The following is a 23,302-nucleotide window of genomic DNA, read 5'->3' on the forward strand; positions in this document are numbered from 1 at the left end:
TAAATATCAGTACGATTCTTTATACAGACTTAAATATCATAATGCTGATATTTTTTACCATCTTTTATTTCAAAAATGGTTTTATCTTATAAACTCTTGAGAATCTGTGTCTAATAAATTACCGTAAATCTGGAAATTTTTACGTCGATTTATTTTTGCGAATTTGGGTCAAAAAGCTGTTGATTAATTTTTACGCTTCAAATTTTTGCGAATTGTCACTAGCGCTAAAAATAAAAATCACTGAAGATTTTCAAACCAGGTATTGTTTCAAATTAGTATGTACAGTTAGAATACCACCAATTTACTCGTAACGTGGCAAGAAATTGCAGATTCGCTCCGAAACAATTTAGATAAAATACATGTAAAAGGATCTGCAATGAAAATAACTTCTTAATTAATTATAACAAACATTTTAGAGGTTGTGTATGCCTTTTAGCCTAAAATATAATCCAAATGAAGTAAAAAATATAACTAATTTTCTCAAATATTGGTTTTTTCTCACCCAAAAATTTACACGCCGTGTTTACATTTGGAACTCTCTAGTAAATGCACTGAGTTTGAGTTATCGCCCATGTTGATACATGGTTAGATAAAATAACAGTTCTCTATTAATTGGCAAAATAACTTAAAAGGGGCATACCATCTCAGTGCTTGTCAAACCATCGGACGATATTGCATATAATGAGGGCAATTTACAGTCACGGGTAATCAACTTGTAGTTATAGTAGTATAAACAGGTTTCTTATATAAATGGCCAGTGCTTACCGACGCCTATTCTCTGAGTTAAAAAAAATCGCGAGCTCTCAGAAAAAAATCTCCACATGTTGATTTATTTTTAAGAAAAATATTTTTGCGAATGCAATGCACGCGCAAATTTGCTAAAAAAATTATCTACAGTAAAAATTTCCAGATTTACGGTATTTCCAGACTCAGTTAAATATAGAAAAGTCAGATTTGCTTTAATTGTGAATTCTCCATCAATAAGTAGTACTGCATGGCGCAGTGGTTAGCGTCTGCTCCAGAGTATTGGCGTAAATTGATCCTTACGTCGTGGGTTTGAATCCTACTGTGGGACGTGGAGACTGGTCCTTTGGGTGAGACAGTACATGTAAAAACTGGACCCCGTGTTGCAGTAGATACTGGCACAAAAAGATCCTCGTTAAATGTTGTTGAATTCTATTTTACAGGTATAGTAACAATTTGCGTTTTTATCTCGCTTTAAAAACCACTACAGGTCAAACTGTCACACACATGTAACCTTTTGTTGTTATTTGTGTGTGTCTTAGTTTTGAAGCCTCTACTCAATCAGCTACTTTTTATATGTCGCAGCTAATGACCAATAATATCAATCGACGACATTGTGAATTTTCAATCGAATATAAAGTGAAAAGAAGCACCTTTTTGAAACTTGTCTTAACGATGTAAGTCATTTTTTCAAAGATATTTTGAGAGAATAAGATTGCTTTAAATTTTTGCTTACCTGCTTGTAAATCTTCGGTGGATAATGAAGCTGGGAAAAGAGTGAAAAAGAGATATTTAAGGGGTCGTCATTTTCTGGGCTTAATACAATTTTATGCTTTAAAGCTTACCTCCCCTTTAATATTCACATAAAATGCATTTTAAAGTTTTATTTTTAGTTTCTATTATGAGAATTTCATATTGCATATTGATAAAGAGTTTTGGAGAACCCTGTCTTAATCTGAACAACAAGTTGTCAACGTGCAAAAGGCTTGAACTTTTCAGAGGAATAAACCAGCACATATCTTTTCTTACAGATTTATACAAAAGTGAGCACATTTTATCTACTTTTAGCAAAAAACAGTACCGGTCTGTCTATTCGTTCCTCCTGAATGAGGAACACATTTTTCAATCTTATAATCAGACTGAAAAACATAGTCCACAAACATCGCCAAGAAAAATACACAGAGTATATCGTCAGTTTAGTGAAAATATTTGAAGGATGTGATCAATTACACAAAAAGGCTAAAAATGGATCATAAATGTCCAGGACAGTTTAACCAATTACCAAGTTGTTTTCTCAATATTATTTACAGAAGACATTATAAGGTATATGTAATTATTGAGTATGTACTTTTACAATTAATGGCATTATAACTTTTTGTTAAACTTCTGTGTCTGCCATTTTCTTCTTTTGAGCATGACAGAACACCTGAGGTGACAAATTAGATCATATATATATGCTTTGAGAAATCTCAGTTTTTTAATATCAAAAATTTGATAAGCATTAATGATATAAGTTCATAAATTTGCAGTATATACGATTTGTAATTAAGCTTAATATATAAATCTCCGACAGAGGCGAGAAATGTTCTATGTCGTTTGAATTTTCTGTGTGTTATGATAATATGAAGTCTATCATATGAAATTTTGAATATAAATACTACTTTGTTAAAAATTACCTTGTCGTAAAATTCTATTTTACAAGTAAATAAGCAATACACAGGCTAATCCCTAAATTTTATCTAAATTATGCATTTTGTCCCCTACCTATAGTACATTGATGGCCCTGGTAGCCTATTTGACATCCATCAAAGCAAGTACCGTTTTCTGCATGACAATGTCCACCAAGACAATTACTGCTACACCTCTTAGAACAGTCTGAACCGTAGAAGTCAGCTCTGCATTCTATATCCAAATTAAAATTGTTTTTCTATTCAACTTTGCTTTAGATACTATATAGTACTTTTCTTATATAAAAGTATATTGAAAAAAAAATTAGTTTATAATATTAATTTTAAAACACATTAAATAAACATAAAAGTGTAATATTATTGGGGAAATTATTTTTTTGCAAAAAAAGTTAAATGAATAAAAAATTACATGTAAAAAAGTTCCGTAATGAACAGAAAAAAAAATATGATTACATGTAACCTTATTTACAAATGTAAGCATATTTTTCTTGATTTGTTTCCCTTAAATGTACCATTGCATTTATATCCTTGCCATCCCTGTCTGCAATTGCAGTTTCCTGAGATTCTTTCACACCTGGTATCACATCCAGGACTGCATTCATCCAGACACGTCTCGCCAAATTTTCCATTTATACAACCATAATCACAGGTACCGGTGAGTTTATTGCAGTTTTCTTTACAATTAGTACTGCACCTGATCTGACAATCCCTGCCATAATAACCATTTTCACATTCTCCCACACAAACACCAGTTGTTCTATCACAAGCAAAAGGGCAGGAAGAACTGCAGTTTTTTTCACAGTAATCTCCAAAATAACCAATCAAGCAACCTTTGTCACAGTACCCAGAACTCGCACATGTACCTTCCCAACACCCCTTACTACAGGGTACAACACAATACGGTCCAATACATCCTAAAAATATATATATATATATTCAAGGTCAAACTTTCGTTTTAACGACCAGGCCGAGTTTCACATTCTCTAAAGATGAGACTTATGATAATCCTAAGATGTGTCCCGATGTTAAACAAAACTTTCTGAAATATCTTCGATGTCAAAATGTTAAGTTGTCTTTCTTACATTTCCTTTAAGATACTGTAGACGTACTTTTTTCCACGGGGTCATAATTCCGCGGAGTCTCATTTTCTGATGAATCCGCGTGGAGAAAATTACGCGGATTTCCTAGACGGTCACTATATGCCTAACATTTATATTAAGTACGTTTGGACAATTTTCAGCGGAAAATTTGTGAGCGCGTACATAGCGTAAATTAATACCATGCGAAAAAAATTACTTATACAGTAATTGAAATAATAGTGCAGCTTTACTCTTAGAATTAAAGACATATTTTATTGCATCAACGACAGGATACCTGAGTGGGAGAAACTACTTTCCTTAAATTTCGTTACAAATGATTTTTTTAAAAATCAAATTGCTTAATTTGTTTTTCTTATTGAATAATACAGACAATGACAAAATGTTTAATTTAATCCAATACTGCATTTAATAGGGTCTCAACTAAATTTTAATTTGTCTCAACTCTTTTTTTAATGCAAATATTACCTTTTTATTTATAAATGGTACATGCATCACCTTACAAAAACCTATTCTGAAGCACATATTTGAATTGACAAAATTTTACTTTTCAAAGTTTAGCAAAATTGGTAAAAGGAAAATACTGAAATTCTAGATCGTACTTTTTTCACCAGAAAATATTTAATTTTGAATCTCCTTACCTTAAAAATATGCTGGCCTTCATGAAAATGGCGATAAAGAGCTCAAAAAAGCATTCAAATTGGCGGACATCCAATTTTTCTAATTTTCTCTTAATGTCTGTTAAAATGGAGAAGTAATGTGTGAAAATCTCACTGAATGTAATACAACTTTCAAAATAATAATAGAATGCTTACTTTATTAATTAAACTCTGACAATTTAGTCTTTTCTACACTTTATTCGAATTTTCTCTGATTTATTTGTCTATTGTTTATATTCTGCTTTGTTTAAGATTATGTATTTGCAAATATCAATTCATTGCATATTTAGTTGTTTTCTCTGCATCTCACTAATCTACACATTAATAATTGAGCAGCTGTAAGTTAAAAGTAAGAATGGCGATTCAAAATGGTGGAAATTCATTTTTACAACATCATCAAGTAATAAACTTTGCTAATTTCATGCATATACGAGGGTTGTCCCAAAATTTCGTAGACTAAGCTCATATCTTTTAAAGATATTAATGTATCTTTATAAAATTTACAGGGTGGATAAAGCATGTTCTTCGCAGATAAATTACGAAGTTTTATCATGTTTACTTGAAAACTTTTCAAGTAATAACATTTAAAGTGATATAGTTCTCTAACACCCGGAGCAATCTGCAACGTCAAAAAATACATATGTCAACGGTTCAACTTTTTGGAGAAAATAGTTCAAGTACCAGAATCAAATTCTTAAATTAAACGAAACGGTTATAGTTATAAATGTAAAATATCTTAATTACTATGATATGATCGAACATTGAAATATTTAAACAAAGTATATGCATGTACAGGTATGAAATAATAATAATTTGAAAACGCTATATTTCTACGAGTTTTTTGTCTATTTTCTCTAATGGATTTGCGCAATGGAACTCTTGCCCATTTCTTAGCCTTGTCTTTTATTTTAATTACTGTTATTGACATATACATAGAGAAACCGTTTTAATCATTTTAAATACTAAGGAGGAGAAAAAGTTTCTTAGTCTACCAAACATTTATGACTGGTACATTTCTGTAAGAGTGAATTCAGGATCAAAACACTTGATCATAGTCCAGTGCGCCGCCTGGGCCAAAGCAGCCGCCATTTTTAAAAAATTCGGATTTTAACCACATGTATATAAAACGTTATAAAATTCATATTTATCAAAGCATACACACCAAAATGTGAGGAAATATAGTTTATGAAACAATATTAAGAATTTTCTTTTCCATTATATAAAATATGGGGTAGTAATTACTTTTCCGTAGGATTTTAAATATAATATACCAAATTTTAATTGCAACTTTTGGGTTTGCGCCGCCTTCCTAAACCAGACAATGAAATGTGTCTTTTAAATTGGAATAATTTGTGTAGTTACTCCATATTTGTCCATAAATTTATTAGATAGTTTTCGTTTAACTTATATACGAAGTTTCATTCATGTATGACGTATGGTTCCTACAATACAACGCTTGTCTACGGAATTTTGGGACAACCCTCGTATATAAAAACAAATTACTAGATATACACCTCCTAGAGTGCAATGCATTAATGGATAATTCGTCAAAATGGTTTTTATATAAGCACATTGTCCAATCTGATTTCTGTAAAATGCAACCTTATTTAACAAAACCTTTACAAGGTAATTTAAAAAAGCATATTTCCCGCATCAGACTTTCGTCGCACTATCTAAACATAGAATGCAGAAGGTACCAAGACAAGAGCAGAAATAATAGACTATGCGATGTTTGTGATAGTCAACAAATAGAAGATTAATTTTATTTCATTCTCCAATGCCCTAGATATTTAAATCTAAGAAAGAAATATATAAATGAATATTATTATAAATCGCCAAGTTCGTTTAAATTAATCCAATTATGAGGCACAAACCGCATATCTACTTTGGTTGGTTTAGAGAAATATATCCAACATGCTCTAATATTACTTACAAAATTTGAATGTAACGTCAGGCGGATTGAAACGTTTTTGACGAAAGTCATTGTGACGTAGGCAACCCATTTTATACGATATAAAGAAATTTACAAAATATGAAAGAGGAAAATATTCTTGTTCAGTTCCCACTCGATTCTTGATACAACCTTGCACTATCCTAACAAAGAACATGAAGAAGTGTTGATCAAGTTGCCTTGTAAAATAAAGTTCTTGGAGTGTTCAAGAAAATTTTGTTATCAAGAAAAGTTTTGACTAGATCAAGAATGGCTTAGGCCTATTGGTACGAAAGCTTGTACGTGATAGAAATCACGAGGAATTCGAATCTGCAGGTGCTCTTAAATTGCACAATTATACAACTTTTCTCATCAAAACATGGACACAATGCAATTCCAGATGATAAAGTTTAAGAATTTTCTTGCTAATAGAATGACCTTTCTACCTAAAAAGACAACATATCTATCTAGTCACAAAATAGAAGGCAACATGTCTTTAATATTGGAGGTTTTTTTTTTTCAATTTGGATAAGGCTTTGGAAAACAAAATATACTTTTAACATTTGAACATAAATGTAATGTTCCTTGAGTGTTGCAAAAACCAAAATTCCGAAGACAGACTGAAACATATAGCAAATAAAGCTGAAATAGAAGATGTTAGGGAATAATAAAAAGTTCTTAAAAGTACTAATTTCAAAAGCTAGTACAAAGGGTTCAATGAAATCGGAAAAGGATTTCTTCAGTTATATTTGATGGTGTGCTAAGGGATGTTGAAGTGGAAGTGTGAGTTGATAATAACAGCGATTCAGGATTTATTTTAGGTGAACGGGGGCTCAAAGGCTTTGGAACACGGTCAAATACGAGGTAAAAATTTGGAAACGCTTAAGTCGAGTTTGTTTTAACTATTTCCAGATAAATTCATGTACCATGTCTCCACCCATCAACCATTATGAAAAACATTGTTACTGCTCGCTGTGTGTGGAAGGGGGAAGGCACGGTGTAGTACCAAAACGGTTGCTATCAGAAAAAATTGCGCGTTCGTTACTGCTATCTGAAAATTGAGCGGTTGCTAGTGGAAAATATGGACGAAACTGTAAGTATTTTTCTTCTCTGGCTCAACAAAATGGTCAATAATTCAATTATTAAAGTTTAGCCGCTTGGTATTTCACCCTTACGGAACGTTACATACATTTTGAAACTAACATGTATATTTAAAATTTTAATGAATTGAAGGATTGCTGATATATAAGACGAAAACTGTCGAAAGCGTTGGACACATTTACATGCACGTAAGAAATATATTAAAATTGCGTCAAAAGTTTTAGATATTTGATAAAAATGAATCGACAGTTTGTTGTGTATTTAAGGTCTTCCGTTTCCAACGGAAGACCTTCTACTGATTCTGAAGATTAAGATTATTCTTATTAGGGTCTTCCGCTTCCTTCGGAAGACCCTACTGTTATTCTATTGTTTCTTATTATTCTTTTTTTTTTCCCGCTCGACTTTTGACAGGCGATTTCTCAAAGACCTTTGGACTGATCGTTATGAAACTTTCAGGATAGATAGTTTGTAGTTAAACCTATTTAAACCTGTTTTCAGTTTTTTTATGCATGCCTTTATTTGTGAGTTATTGCCCTTTAATTGAAAATTTTTGATGTCTCGTTTCCACTGAAAATCTCAAAAATGACATAAGATATTTACACGAAAGTTGGAGAACTTGTAGCCAATACATTGTAGATGTGCACAACGATAAAATTATATAGCTGATTTCTTAAAGTTTGGAAGCTATAAAACGGCAAATTTTAGTAATTTTTTTTCTTTGAATTTTTGCTACTTTTTGTGTAATAACTTTTAAACCGAGAATAATTTGGTAAGACATATAATACAAAAGTTGTGGGTAATTACGAGAGCTTTCATATTTGATTATGGAAAAGGGGCTGGCCCCTATAATTAGGGGCTAATGGCTCATACACGTTTTTTTTCTGATAGCTAAAAATATTGGTATATTATGAAAAAGTTTGACTGAAATAATTTCGAACTTATAAAATCTTGTCATTTGATATAAAAAGAAATAAACTTCCAGCTATATTTAATTGTTTTTTTTATAAAACAAGTACATGTATGTGAGAAACCTTTCAGGAACAAGTTGTCTACTATAGCCAGCCAAGCCTTTACTGCATACATGTGCACATTTTTAGTTGATGCATCTAAAAGATATAGTTTTGATTCGGTGTTTCTTTGTTTTCTTTTTATTCAAATAATTTTAAAATGTGATGATGTACACAACAATAATTAGTACCTAGTTTAGAGGATTTTTTCGCTCTTGTTTGTAAACAACGCGCGGCATTGTGGGAAATAGGAAGGTACTAAAGACGCGATGTACTAAACACTGATTTGACCTGATTCAAATTTGTCTGTAACTGTTCCAAACAATTGAATTTTTGTATAGCATATGCCTCAAAGTCATAAAGTCTGTACATAAGTAATTTAAAATACTCAATATTACCATTTAATTAAAAATTAAAACGTCAGGTAAATATCAGGTCTCTAGTATATCCCGTTTTTAGTGTGCCCCTTCGAGTCGACGTCGGACACATGTTTGCCATGGTTTACAAACTGAAAATAGAATGATTTGTGAAGTTGAACATTTTCTCACAAAGAATCCGTTTGTAGACATGTACACTCATTTAATCTGCAGCTACGAAGTACTTTTTCACTTCTCTGGAACATTATTCTAAGCAGAATTATCCCGATTCATATATTCTAAGAATCTTGTGTGAATTGTTTACGAGGAAATTCTGACTGTCACATTAACAAGGATGAACACGTACTCTTGACTGTGCTTCGGATTCGGATCATCATATCATTCCCCAGTGATAATTGTATCGAGTGATGAAAGAGCTGACGGCGACATTTTAATGTATGATTGGCTTGGACCATTGGAATGAAGGTTAGAATATTTTTATTACTTAAAATTTACACTACTGATTACATGACAGTGTCATACATTGATGTAGTTAGAATAATCTAACTGTGTCTCGGGACAAGCCCTCACCACAGTTAGAATACCACCCATACCCTTAGCAAAAACAAATGCTAAATTTGCATTGATTTTTGATTTTATTTGTCTTGAAAATACATTGAACATTGAATATGCATTTATTTTTGATTGAATTCATTTCAACAATCTTCAAACCATTGAGTTTGGAATGATTGAAATTTGATTTATACAGTAAATGTTGTTTCAATGCATTTATTGTGCATTTATTTTGAATTTAAATGATGTCATACCAATAATACTCTACACATCAACTGTTCTCTTAGGTAAATCCATGATTGAATTTGTATTTATTTTCTGAAGCATTGATTTAGAAATAAATGGTGAAGGTTAACAGAATTTACTTCAAAATTGCAAACTATACAGCACACACTATATCTAAAGGTAAAGGACATTTAATCACGATCATAGCGATTTGGTGATGGACATACATACTTTTTGTCATCAATAACTACAAAATTGTTAACATTTAATATAGACTGAATAGGTATAAAATCTACATCATCACTTGTATCAACTTGCCAGACACATCCAATGGATTGTATTTTGGGGAGTAGTCTTACTTTTGCTAAGTTTACAACTCTATTCTGTTCCTCAGACTGAATGAAAAACAATACACTTCCAAATTTTATACTATCTCCAGTAATGTATGTAATGACATTTTGTTGACGCTTCTTTAAGCGGTCATATGCCTGTCCATAAACATAAAATCCCTTCTTAAACATATTTATTCTAAAAAAACATTTCACTAACTCATTATGCACTCCAAATTTAAGAGCACATTGTCTCTCAGAATTTGTTAACTGTTTATTACATGCATTTCCAATAGGTCTAATGCCACTTTCAATTTCTGTAAAATATTTATAGCGCCCTGTTACAGAGTCAGTCAGTTCATTATACAATGAAACAATTTCCTCTTCATCATCATACTTTTTCAGGAACAGATCACAAAGGACAGGTGGTACCTTTAACATACAAACAATATTTGTAATTTGAGTGTCAACCCCTTGTGTTCCATGTATGTGTTTCACAATAAAACCATTCAAATCTTCAAAAATAAAACAATTATTTACATATAATGGTCCGGTGTGTCTTACACAGTCTGTTAAATGTACTAATTGATGAATATTCAAGGTCATAAACCTTTCACCATAGAGAACTTGATAGTTCTCCACAAATAATAAGAGAGCAGATTCAACTACTAGCAATTCTTCTTTGCTTATTCCTTCTTTTGACAAAATAAAAAAAGACCTAGCTAATAAGCAAAAATGCACAAAATATTCTTGTGTTAAAACATTTCTCAAAATTGGTATTCCCCAGTATAATATAAAATTTCTGAATTCTGATGACTTCCAGTGAGTGAGTTCATCCAATGTCTTTGGAATTCTTGTTACATACAGTGTTGGTTTTATTTTGTTCAAGAAAGAATTAACATCACTGCATTTCAAAAAGAAAGAAAAACTTTCAGTTTTGTTTTTCTTATCAAACCATAATGTTAATAATTGTTTACAAACCCCTAAACAAATGCCATGCATATAGTCTATAACACAACTGTAAATAGGATAAAAATAAGTCAAATACATAAACCAAAATTTTCCTTTGTGGCCATTAACTGTAGTTTTAGATTCACGGTTTCTAATTTTTATTGATGCCAACTGAACATCTCGATTCACAGTTTCTGGTGTACGTGGAGGATCTTTGGGTGGTTCCTTAAATGGGTACACATGTGAAATACCTCCTGATTCATGTTTAAAAGTTTCACCTTTCTGTAGGCAAAACCAGCAGCTATAATCTCCATTAAACTGGTTACAGTTGTAAACTATTGCTCGTGCTGGAAGATCACATGTGCATGTTAACAAGAAACATTTACAGTCAAATGTGTTTTCATAATAATCACAAAATGTTTGACCTTTACTTCCAAGGTCATTCAGTTCCTCATATAATGGTTTAAGAAAAGACCACATCTGTGGCTTTCGACAGGAGATCCAAACACCATAAAACAGAGCATAATTTCTTTTCTTTCTCTGGGCAATGGGAAGCTCATTAATAAGCATATACACTGGCCAGATGCTAATGTTGGATGATTTGAACAAAGGAGCACCATCCGTATTCAGTGAAAATGATAAATTGTTTGGAGACGATAAAACACCATCATTTTGAAACAAGTGTTTGTACAGTAACCCATCGTAAATATCAGAAAGTTTATCTGATTTATTGCTTTCAAAATGCTCAAATCTATGTTTCCGCACCATGTCACAAAATTCCTTATTCTTCCATAATGCTTGCAATTGGGATACAAGTTTGAGTTGCATAAAGTATGCCCTACCCCCAGAGTCTGTCAATGATTTATTACAAGATGGACAGTTTTTCTCATTCTTGCTAACTATTTCATAACACGAATTGCAGTGATATGTCAATGTTGGTATCAAACAATCTGTGAACAATCTGATTGTCTTCCTGAAATGGTATAGACTCCCAGATAACGTGTGTCCTAAGGGTAAAATACACGCCAAAAATCGAAGTAAATACGATATTGCTTCATCAGGCAATCGAAATCTAATCACAAAGCAGCATATCAGCAAAATTACAACACCAAGAGTATATGGTGATCCTTCAAACAAGGGATCGGTAAAGCGGTTTTCCTTGGACTTGGGATCATCAGGTTTGGGTACAGTATTTTCTACATCATTGAATACAAAATTGGTAAATTCATCGACAAATCCTACATCATCTTCAATATTAATCTCATTTTCATCAGACAATAAGTCACTGTCCCTTAACTTTGCCTCCTCAAGAAGTTCATCAAGTACTTTGTCACTTTTAGGGTCAAACACTTCATTAGGTAGATCAGGAACATTCTTGGAAACCACAGTGTCCGTTTCTTCTTCTGTTTCCTCTCCATATGGTTCATTTTGATGCAAAAATTCAGCATTCTCTTCAGATTCATCTAATTCTGCTGCAGTATGTTTTATTTCATCATTGTTAACATTTTCCACAAAATCATCCACTGCTGTAGTAAGTTCATGACTACTAGCATTCCAGCGAAGTTCATCTAAATTATAACCCACATTAGAATCTACACTTTCAAGTCTCTCTTTTTTGATAGCCTTTGGAACATCTTGATCACATAAAACATTTTCAGTTTTCTCAACGTAGGTCTTACTGAATGCACTGGTACTTGGGTCTTCATTGTCATGAATCTATATGGATAATAATAACAGTCATTTGAAAAAATATACACCTTGCATAATATATAGACAAACCACACATTTAGACATTATTTTTTTTTTACATATAGATATATTTGAGAGAGAGCAATTAAAAGATAATGCTTTAAGTTCTTACTTTAATGTATTCATCCCCCCTTTCATTCAATTAATTTAGTTATCATTATATTTCTTTAAAATTTTAGTTTTGATGCCCAGCTGAGTGGAAATCAAATATTGGTTGAGCTCTAAAAGTCTTCTATATTTCCCCCTTTACTTTTCAGCTCCACGTGCAATGCGTACTTTTATAAATAAATATATTCACTTGGAGTGTATAACCAGACCCCCCCCCCCTTCCTTCAGGTAAACAGATAAATGTGAATACGCCATTGAAATGAGCAATTATATAATTTCTACATGTGAAGGAAATAAGTAAACAAAATTAATACCTTTCTTTTATGATATGGGCCTCTTTTCTTCTTGTGTGATTCTTCCATTTTTACCGCATGTGCTTTTAGGATAATTCATCCCAGATGCTGTGTAAACTAATGTCCGTTAAAATGGTTTTATAGCTATAGTGTCCATTTTTTTACGATGTTTTCTAAGGGTTGTAATGTCTTCATAATTAAAAAGTAAGCAGTTTTCACTGCAAAAAAAAATCAAAAAGCTGACACTAACTAAAAAAAAAACCCTATACGCATATATTTTTAATGGCAGCTTTATCAGCTATCTATATTGCTGGTTATTAGTGCTGCCCGTTTGTAAACATGTGCAGCGGGAGGCTGATAAAAATCACGTGATTACTTTACGTCACTTATCCAACCATTTCAAATTCGGTTGGCGCTGCATCCAGACATGGCGTACTTTGATAGAAATGATCTACAATTAGTTGTGTTCTTTCCTGTGGACAAAACTGTTCATGTTATGGCGAAAAATCGTGTAGATTTTAAAAATGACGAAGAAGGCAGTGTTGTTGTTCTGTGGCAGACAAGCGACATTGAAGACGATGGAAAGATGGTGCTCAAGGAAATGCCATACAATGGATACATTGTTTTCTCAGGAAGTAAGTTTCGTGTTATTTCTTTTTTTTCCTCAGAATTTATTCTAAATCACTGCGTAATGATTTTACACAAAGGGTTTTACATCAATATATATTTTATTGAGATAAAATAACTGTTTTAAGATTAAAATGTGCAAGGTACAGCGGCAGATCATATACTATAGGCCTAGGCCTAACAGAAATTTGAAAATGGCGGGCATAAACACAATAAGCGGCCGAAATTAAAATGACATAAATATATTCAAGGGTATTAGCATGTTTATTTACATAATCTTATTACATGTATTATTAAAGAAAAAAGATGTATCATATAGATGAAAGTGCAAAAACCCATTAAAGATATAACGTTATATAATACAAATTGGGACACCTGCAAGCTTATATTAGTAAACAAGGATAACTCGAATGCAACACTGAGATTGACCAATGTTGTGTTTAACGCATTATTTTACCATGCACCATTGTGCATTCTGTGGAATTTCTGAGGGGGAATATGCCAAGTTAAGTATTAAATTTCACTCTGCAACCTAGTGTTAATGTATACAAAGAGTTGGAAACCTTTTACCACCACATGCTATCTGATCAGATTAAGTTAATCTATGCTCCTTGTGTACTCAACACTGCTGGTGTCCACTAGCTGCTTGGCAGACATGGCAGAGGGTACTATAAACTAATTAGTCAGACAGACACAGATGTTAATGTGAATAAATTATCTTAAAGCTGAAATTAGAACCGAATGGCATATCTGAGTATCTGTTAGGCGGATCCAAGAAAGTTTGTGTAGTCCTGTCACACTCCCTGTGGTTATTGTTTAAATTATCTCAGATTTATGCTGCTGTATGTAAATGTGCAATTTTTTTTTTCATTTGAAAATACATATGTGATATTGGTTTACCGGTAATTATTATTGATTGAAGTATTTAAAAATGAAAACATTTCGGTTCTCACAAAAAGGTGTTTTAGCATGTTTAGTAACAAAAGTATAGGTCCTAAAACTGTTGAATAAATATCACTAAAATAAGTTTAATGAATTTGTTAGGGGGGGGGTGTATTGGTAAGAATCAATATTGTACTTCTACAAATTATAAATCTTGAATTATTTCTTAATATTATCTTTAATTTTAGGTCTGCAAAAGTGCCGTGGATTCATTAAACAAATTAAAGAGGAAGTATTGCCAGAATGTCAGGAAAAAGAAACCTCAACTTTAGTCGAAAGTATGCGAAAATTATCGGAAGAAATGAGAAAAAGTGGGAAGAGAGGATCAAGTCTCAAGCTAAAAAGAGTGCTTGAGGAAGAAAATGATGATGGGAGCAGAAAGAAGACAAAAAAATCACAAAGAAGTAAACCTGAAACCACCTCTACAGGCTCTACAGCAAAAACAGGTCCCAGCAGAGCAACAAAATTGAATGATTTAAAACTGAAAGAATTGGAGGCTTTTGCTGGAATAGCAGTCAACAAAACTCCTGTCAATTCCCCCCAAAAGAGCCCTGTAAGCGAAACTCCTGCCAAGTCCCCTCAAAGGAAACCGGTCAACAAAACTCCTGTCAAAGCACCAAGAAGAACTCCTGTCAAGTCCCTGCAAAGGAAACCGGTCAACAAAACTCCTGTCAAGTCCCCGCAAAGGAAACCGGTCAACAAAAGTCCTGTCAAGTCCCCGCAAAGGAAACCGGTCAACAAAACTCCTGTCAAGTCCCCGCAAAGGGAACAGGTCAACAAAACTCCTGTCAAGTCCCCGCAAAGGGAACAGGTCAACAAAACTCCTGTCAAGTCCCTGCAAAGGAAACCGGTCAACAAAACTCCTGTCAAGTCCCCGCAAAGGGAACAGGTCAACAAAACTCCTGTCAAGTCCCCGCAAAGGAAACCCGTCAACAAAACTCCTGTCAAATCCCCTCAAAGGAAACCGGTCAACAAAACTCCTGTAAAGTCCCCGCAAAGGAAACCCTTCAACAAAACTCCTGTCAAGTCCCCGCAAAGGAAACCCGTCAACAAAACTCCTGTCAAAGCACCAAGAAGAACTCCTGTCAAGTCACAAAAGAAAACTCAGTTCAAATCACCATCCAAAAATTTAGATATGCCCCCTGCAGTGGAAACATCTTTCATAATAGGGCAGGGATTGGGAATCCTCAATGAAGATACAAGTATAAATTTCGATGTGGACAATGGCATGGAGACTGGAAATGTGAGTAAAATTTTTTATTTTATTGATAACATCAAATAATCAAATCAAAGTCAATTTCTTTGACCTACTAGTATCTATGAATTTTGCTTTATGTTATATGTGAAAATTGTAAAAATGTTTAATTTTTGGTTTTTGCAGAAAGTTAAATCTTAAAAATATAAAGTGTATTCTCACAGACTTGATATTGGTTAGCCTCTTATTTCCTTAATTGATCTGTATTTCAGATGCTTGACCCATCCTTCCCCGAGTATGGGTACAATGCTTCTAATTCAACACCTTGTTTTCAAACCAGTACAACTCAAGGAAGTTCAAATTTTAGCATTCCCTCTGACCCATCTCCAATGGACAATCTCACAGGTATTTGCATTAATTATTAAAAGTAAATTAAATTGATTAAATGAGATGCTTCATGTTGTATATCCATGTTTAATGTATGTATCTATATATTTCTAAAAGGGTACTACAGAGGTTTGAATTATGACCAGCAATGCCAGATCCTCTCATTCCTCAACGTGTTGACAAATACACTACAGAATTACACCTATGGAACTAACTATGCACCAGTCCTTGAAACACCAGGTCCATCATCAGATCCATCAAGTTCACAGGATGCTACCCCCTCAGTGGAAACTCCAACTATTAAAGAACCTGTAAGTAGGATGTACTTAGAAGTTGTCTTTCTTTTTCTGTTATTATCTTGATAATAGTAAACATGACTAGTTTTTTTTTCAATTTGTCACAGTTTGGAATAAAAAAATAATATGCAAAATAAAAAAAACCTGTGAAATTTGAAGAAAAAAAATGGAATCTCTTTTGACACATAGTTTTCTTAAAAGATTTTGAGTAGATTAAGTTAGATTATTTTCTTTTAATCAGGACAATTGTAAACACCTGAATATATACAATTTGTTTTGTTTTGTAGCGTTTGTTGCCACTTATTCATGACGAAAACAACACATTTGGAGATGTTCTGGTAAACCCGTCACAACTGAGGACAGCCGAAATGAAGGCTTTAACAACTTCCACTAGCAAAAATGGTGGAATTTACCTTCTTAATAAAGTTGTAGAGATTGTTTTCAAGAAGGAGGAGTTGAGGACAAGTAAAGGTGTAAAAGGTCTGGACCAACACAAATTGGAAGCAATCCAAGGTACTAATGGAAACATTTATTAAAATTAATTTTAAGGAGTCTTGACTCTCATTTCTTTTTTATTTAAAAGATTCATTTATATATCAAATGATAAATATCTTATATTTATTTTTTTCTTACAGAGTACATGCACACTAAGTGCAGAACTTTGCAGTTAGAGCCCGTGCCACCAAAACTTTTCAATAAAACGATCCAGAACAAAATTGGGAACATAAGACATGAGAGTAAAGGAAAAACCAGACTCGTTGGGAAGAAAGATGCGACTAAATCCAGTTAGAATCCCGAAAGTGAATGGAATTCAAGGAAGTGTACTTGAAATTGTGATATGTGATTAATGTATAAAAATATCATTATTGTGATTTGTGAACGTCAGTGTTTCTTTCGGTTCAAATCATGCCTCACACATATGTATTCAAGTGTTCAGAGGATGTTAGTTACATTCACTTGGATTTATGTCTTTAGTTACATTTACTTGGAATTATATCTTTGAGAATAGATAAGTATTGGAAATTCTGATTTTTGGTGAAGATACATGTAATAGAATTAGATTATTAGTAATGTTTGCAATATGTTAAGAACTCAATATTTAATGCTTGTTATTGTTTTTTTTCATGTATTAATTTTCTATTTCTTCTTGAGTTTTATGACATCACATAAATGTGTTCGATGTATTACTTTACCATTTTTCTGTGATGTCACAATAATGTTAAATGACATCAAATAAATGCTTTATAGTATTTCATTTGTTTTGTATTGATTTTGCATTTTTCTGTGATGTCAAAGTAATCCTTCATCTCATTTACATATTTCGCGAAAATCCAGCAATTTTCAATCAAAAGTCAATGCAAAAAAAATCAAAATCCAATGTTCAATGCTATTTCAATGCTTTTTCTTCCATACAATTTAGCAAGGAGGCACAGTTGATTTCTTTGCAAATCAAAAAACAATGGAAATCCAATGCTCAGAAAACAACTACAAAATAAATCAAAATTCAATCAATTTGTTTTTGCTAAGGGTATACTCGTAATGTAGCAAAAAATTGCAGAATCGCACCGAAACGATTTTGAAGGATACAAACGGATTTGCACTGAAAATAAGTTGCAAATTAATCATAACAAACCTTTTTGAGATTGCTTATGCCTTTTATCCCCAAAAAATAATCCATATAAATACGAAAATCCAATTCATTTTCTCAACGTTTTTCTCTCGATTCAAATTACCTCCATGTTTACATTCGGAACTCTCTAGATTGTTCCTAGTAAATGCACTATGCGAGTTATCGCCCGTGTTTCTTTCTGCTACATTACGAATACATGGAACGAATTCTATCGTTAAACCGGGTCCGTAGGACAATATCAATTTAACGATAGAACATTCTATCTAACATTGATGTTATTAGAAATACACAGACACACCGATATATTTTCTGTTTTACAGTTCAGACGCTCTCTGTTTACCTTGTAAATCCCCACAGCTTTATATTTTATTTTTTTTTAAATTTGAGGATGTAATTTCAACAGTCCTACTATCTATCATAGTGATCATACTCTATAATTCAAACTGCACTTAATGTTACAGAATATATTCAACTAATTATATATTGACAGTGTGACTATAAGGGTGAGGGCAGATACTTATTTAGTTTTAATTTAGATTGTGCTTGTCAAGCCGCATTTGACATTTGGTGCATCCATGCTCAGTGTTCACACTGAGAGTTTATTCAAATGTTTAATTCGAATGAATTCACTGCTCGTTAAATTACTTCCCATTAGCTCCATGTGAACGTGAGTAAGGATAGCTAATTCAAATTAAATAGAAATGAATTTTGAATGTAGCTTAAACATGTTAAAGAAGCTAAGCACTATGGGTCCAAAGTATACTGCGGAAAAATTGTGTGGAGCAATGTGCAAGTCACAATCTTCTTTTGCCAAGGTCTTATCATAAGAGCTCGCATTATGGGCAGGGATTTGTGCTGCTGTCTGGACTCGCTATAAATAGATGTTCTCAAAAAGTCTTAATTATTTAATATCATACTTTACTGACAAAAAAGGACAAATATTGCTCAGTTAAATTGCAAAAGAAATTTGTTTCAAAAAATTGTAATAATAGAAAGTTTGCTTTTTTGTTTGATAAGACTGCTGTAATGGTTTAATGTTTGTTTATTCGCCTTAATCATACATTTTTCAGTCATTTCATGGTGCCACCACTTGGGATGGTATTAGCTGCAAATATAGACTTGTACTCAGCACTTATTGCCTTTAAGAAGTATGAGATCCATTTTGTGCTAACACCTACCGTGACACAGAATCTTGGTTTATGCAGTCTCACAGGAGTAACCTGTCTAAAGCATTTAGCAATGGGATTGGAACCTGCGACGTAAGGTTCAGCTTCTTATTGATACTTTGATTTATAATATTTATTTGAGAATTTCACTCATTCACATACTTAGAGATGTTGAATATGTTGAATAGCATCAATTTAGACCTTTACTTAGCTAAGTAAACATGTACTGTGAGGTTTTTAAGGTCTCATTCATTTTATATGCCATATGCATGTTAAGGAACATTACTGCATAAATGTTTTTGTCTTAAATTTTTTTGTCTTAAAAGCTCTTTACTAATATAGAGATATGTTAGTGTTAAACCTCTTCAAATTAGGGTAGACCTTTACTTTAAACTCAGCAATGTGAGTGTGTTGTGTGAACTTGTGTTAGCGAGACAGTGTGTTGTATGAATTTGTGTTAGCAAGGCAGTGTGTTTTGTGAACTTAAGTGTGTTAGCCTGACAGTGGGTTGTGTGAATTCTTGTTAGCTTGACGATGTGTTGCGTAAACTCGTGTTAGCGGGACAGCGTGTTGTGTGAAATCGTGTGTAAAGTGTAAGTGTGACAGTGTGTTGTGTAAACTTGTGTAAGCTAGACAGAGTGTTGATTTAACTCGTATTAGCGAAACTTCGTGTTGTGTAAACTCGTGTTAGTGAGACTGCCTGTTGTGTAAATTCGTGTTAGCGAGACTGCGTGTTGTGTAAACTCATGTTAGCGAGACAGCGTGTTGTGTGAACTCTTTTTAACGAGACAGCATGTTGTGTGAATTCGTGTTAGCGTGACAGTGTGTTGTGTGAACTTGTTATCCTGAAAATTTGTCGTGTGAACTGGTGTTAGAGAGATAGTGTGTTTTTTGAACTCATGTTAGTGAGATTGCATATTGTGTGAACTCGTGTTAGCCAGACTGCGTGTTATGTGAACTCGTGTTAGCGATATTGCATGTTTTTTGAATTTGTGTTAGCGTGACAGTGTGTTGTGTGAAATGGTATTAGGATGACAGTGTGTTGTGTGAAATGGTATTAGGATGACAGTGTGTTGTGTGAAATGGTATTAGGATGACAGTGTGTTATGGCAACAGCCTCTGGTGCGAACTTGTGTTAGTGAATAGTGAGACAGCCTGTTTTGTGAATTCGTGTTAGCGTGACAGTGTGTTGTGTGAACTCGTGTTAGCCTGACAGTGTGTTGTGTGAAATGGTATTAGAATGACAGTGTGTTGTGTGAAATGGTATTAGGATGACAGTGTGTTATCGCAACAGCATTTGGTGTGAACTTGTGTTAGTGAATAGTGAGACAGCCTGTTTTGTGACTTTGTTTAGCGTGACAGTGTATTGTGTAAACTCGTGTTAGCGTGACAGTGTATTGTGTAAACTTGTGTTAGTGAGACTGCGTGTTGTGTAAACTCATGTTAGCGTGACAGTGTGTTGTGTGAATTCATCTAAGCGTGACAGTGTGTTGCGTGTACTTGTGTTAGCTAGACAGTGTGTTGTATGAACTCATATTAGCGAGACTGCGTGTTGTGTAAAACTTGTGTTAGCGTGACAGCGTGTTGTGTGAACTTGTGTTAGCGAGACAGGGTGTTTGTGAATTTGTGTTGGCATGATAGTGTGTTGTGTGAACTCGTGTTAGCCTGATATTTTGTTGTGTGAAATTGTATTAGCGTGACAGTGTGTTGTGTGTTAGTGTGACAGCGTGTGGTGCGAACTTGTGTTAGTGCGAAAGTGTTTTTCAGTGTTGTGATGGCGAGCTGTGTGATAGCTTAATGGCGTCTTTTGTGTCGGTAAGATGGCACGCTTTTATGAAAGTGCTATTGAGCTTTAGCAAGTGGCCCTATCTGGACACGCCTTATTATAATTGATCAGTTCTCAGATATACAGTGAATTACCGGTATAATTGTCACCATGAAATCAGCATTTACAGTTGCAATTACCTAGTTAGTAATCATAAGATATTGGTTTGCGAGTTTTAAAATTATGGTGTTCCAATGATGTGAAGTTGCAGTGTGTTAGCATGTTAATTTCAACAGACTGCCACTCCAATGCAGCTTTAAACAACACGCTGCTGTGTTTACACAAAACAAAATATCATGCAAACACAACTCTAAACAATCGGTTGAGTGTTAGCTTTACTGCATGTTGGATTAAGTGTGCTGGCATATTATCACTGACGTACATGCTAGCACATTGTCACCTCGTGCTAGTATGTTGTCATAAATACTCTAGCACATTATCCTAAACCCACAAGTGCATGATTACTTTGCACTGGTATGTTGTCTTATTAGGGGATAGCATAAATGACTGCCTTAATTGGTGTAAACTTCTTTTAATTGATGAAAGAGTACATTAAAATTTACAAATTACACACAGAAAATGTGACAATATCTTATCTCTCAATTTGATAATCTAATTTATAATCTCATGAATTGCACTTTTTATTAGTAAAAGAATTATAAATTAAAAAATTTCAATTTCTTTTGGATAGGTGTGACTCATCTGAATACTGAATTTTGATACCAAGCATGACCATAATTTGCCAGAAGATCATCTGTTTGGATGTGACATGGAATAAACAGCATAGTGAAAATAAGTCATTAGTTTTGGTTTGTGAAGACAATTTTTAAACACACTGTGTATCATTTTTAAATTTTGATTTGACAACATAAATCCACAAATATGAACATATCAATTGCTCTCAGTTTTTCAAGTGAAATAGTTTTTGTAACAGAAATACATGTACCAGTAATTACATTGGAATAAATGTTATTTTTAAATATAATAATATTTTGTTTGTGTAGCATGTTGACCTCTTTATTAAGGTCTTCCCTTTCAAAGTTAAGACTTACTTATTCTAATGATTAAGAAAGATCCTCTGTCTTCAGCAGGAATATAAGATCTTGTAATACATGTATGTGTAATTTTTACAGTATAATGTAAAAAAAAATTGTTATTTTGGCACATACAACTAATTAAAGGCATAAACATGTGTATGATTCCAAGGAATTCAGTACATAGGGCATGTACATGTAGTTTTCTAAAACAAGATTGAAGAGATGTCCAGTCGCATTTCAATGTCAACTCCAAAACTGTGCCTGTTGCATACTTATTAGCCCATCTGAGCTAAAGGAACCAGTAAATTTTTTAAAACCATAATTTTATCCATTATCATCATTGTCTAAAATTTCACAATATCATTTTCCAGAACCAAAGTGAAACTTGGCACAGAGCATCCTTAGTGTAGGGGATTCAAATTGTTCTTATGCAGGGCAATACCTTCAAAGAGATTTGTTTCTTTAATGCTGTAAATGTATTATATTTAGCTTGTACAATATTTGGTGGAAACTGACTTTTGAATAAGTTAGCGTAGATATTCTTATTTATGTTTATGTACAAGACTTTTAGCTTTGTACTTGATTTAGTGATTGCTGCATTCCGCCAAAGCCGCTAAAAAAGAATACACAGCCATATGTAATATGTTCACAATATACCTTTCAGAGAATTTTACACTCCTATTGAGGTACCACCAGTTGCTAGTGGAAAGCTTCAAATTAGAAACATACACAACACATTTCTGTGCGTTTATTATAAAAGTATTGTTCTACTTACTGATTGCAACTAATGAAGATTGTTCATCATTATTGTAAATATGTCACTAAATACATTTGGATTTTTTGAATTATCATATAATTTGTTTATTTTATTTACCTAGTTATACTGTATATTAAATGATTTTAAAGCCATTTTTAAGATGGTAATGTAGCAAAACACTTATGTTTCTGTAGTATGACACGTTTCACAAACATAATTGCAACAAACATGATATATCCGATATCAAAAGTCATAATATTGGAAGTTAAACTGTTGTCGATACGATTTCAAGAATGCTGTTAGAGAGAGTACCCTTTAGACCTCATGCTCACACCAAATTAAAGAATTCAAGTAAGGGTTTTTGAGACAAATCGAAAAAGAGAATGTTAGAATAATAAGACTAGAGCAAAGCTCGTTGCAAAGCAACGAGTGGGTCTTCCTTCCTAGCGATAAGCAAAAGATGAAATGTTTCTGTCTAGATTGTCAACTAGATTGTTGACAATCTAGACAGAAACATTTAATTTTTTGCTTATCGCTAGAAAGGAAGACCCACTCGTTGCTTTGCAACGAGCTTTGCTCTAGTTATTCTTTTTTTTGTTTTCTTCCTAGACGCCAACTTTGAGGCCTCAT

The 23,302-nt window shown here is 33.1% G+C and overlaps 2 protein-coding genes and 1 long non-coding RNA gene across 4 annotated transcripts; 2 read left to right on the top strand and 1 right to left on the bottom strand.

The window, feature by feature from the left end:
* Window positions 1-7,486: 7,486 nt before the first annotated feature.
* LOC134251008 (uncharacterized) lies at window positions 7,487-23,157 on the top strand. 2 transcript variants are annotated; one of them, XR_009988648.1, is made up of 3 exons: window positions 7,487-9,068; window positions 18,958-19,151; window positions 21,570-23,157. It is a non-coding gene; the product is annotated as an uncharacterized LOC134251008 (long non-coding RNA). The 2 variants fall into 2 exon arrangements; XR_009988647.1 differs by having other exon boundaries at window positions 18,958-19,146.
* LOC134251010 (uncharacterized) lies at window positions 9,501-13,214 on the bottom strand. The gene is made up of 2 exons (XM_062733372.1): window positions 12,832-13,214; window positions 9,501-12,376 (listed from the first exon to the last, which is right to left on the bottom strand). Exons 1-2 carry the CDS (start codon window positions 12,877-12,879, stop codon window positions 9,572-9,574), a joined length of 2,853 nt encoding a protein of 950 aa, XP_062589356.1. The 5' UTR covers window positions 12,880-13,214; the 3' UTR covers window positions 9,501-9,571.
* LOC134251011 (serine/threonine-protein kinase PRP4 homolog) lies at window positions 13,238-17,047 on the top strand. Its single transcript, XM_062733373.1, has 6 exons — window positions 13,238-13,445; window positions 14,568-15,622; window positions 15,847-15,979; window positions 16,079-16,272; window positions 16,545-16,770; window positions 16,893-17,047. Exons 1-6 carry the CDS (start codon window positions 13,238-13,240, stop codon window positions 17,045-17,047), a joined length of 1,971 nt encoding a protein of 656 aa, XP_062589357.1.
* Window positions 23,158-23,302: the final 145 nt, after the last annotated feature.

This window comes from Saccostrea cucullata, unplaced genomic scaffold, assembly GCF_032062105.1.
Source record: "Saccostrea cucullata isolate Sc308-1 unplaced genomic scaffold, CSIRO_AGI_Scuc_v1 ctg4122, whole genome shotgun sequence".
In the NCBI taxonomy this organism is placed as follows: Eukaryota; Metazoa; Mollusca; class Bivalvia; order Ostreida; family Ostreidae; genus Saccostrea; species Saccostrea cuccullata.

Bases quoted from the DNA above. Each gene is read 5' to 3' on its own strand.
- LOC134251010 (XM_062733372.1), bottom strand. From the start codon at position 12,879: ATGGAAGAATCACACAAGAAGAAAAGAGGCCCATATCATAAAAGAAAG. The intron at 12,377-12,831 runs GTATTAATTTTG...TTATCCATATAG, and splicing joins GCCCATATCATAAAAGAAAG to ATTCATGACAATGAAGACCC.
- LOC134251011 (XM_062733373.1), top strand. From the start codon at position 13,238: ATGGCGTACTTTGATAGAAATGATCTACAATTAGTTGTGTTCTTTCCT. The intron at 15,623-15,846 runs GTGAGTAAAATT...TCTGTATTTCAG, and splicing joins ATGGCATGGAGACTGGAAAT to ATGCTTGACCCATCCTTCCC. The intron at 16,771-16,892 runs GTACTAATGGAA...TTTTTCTTACAG, and splicing joins CAAATTGGAAGCAATCCAAG to AGTACATGCACACTAAGTGC.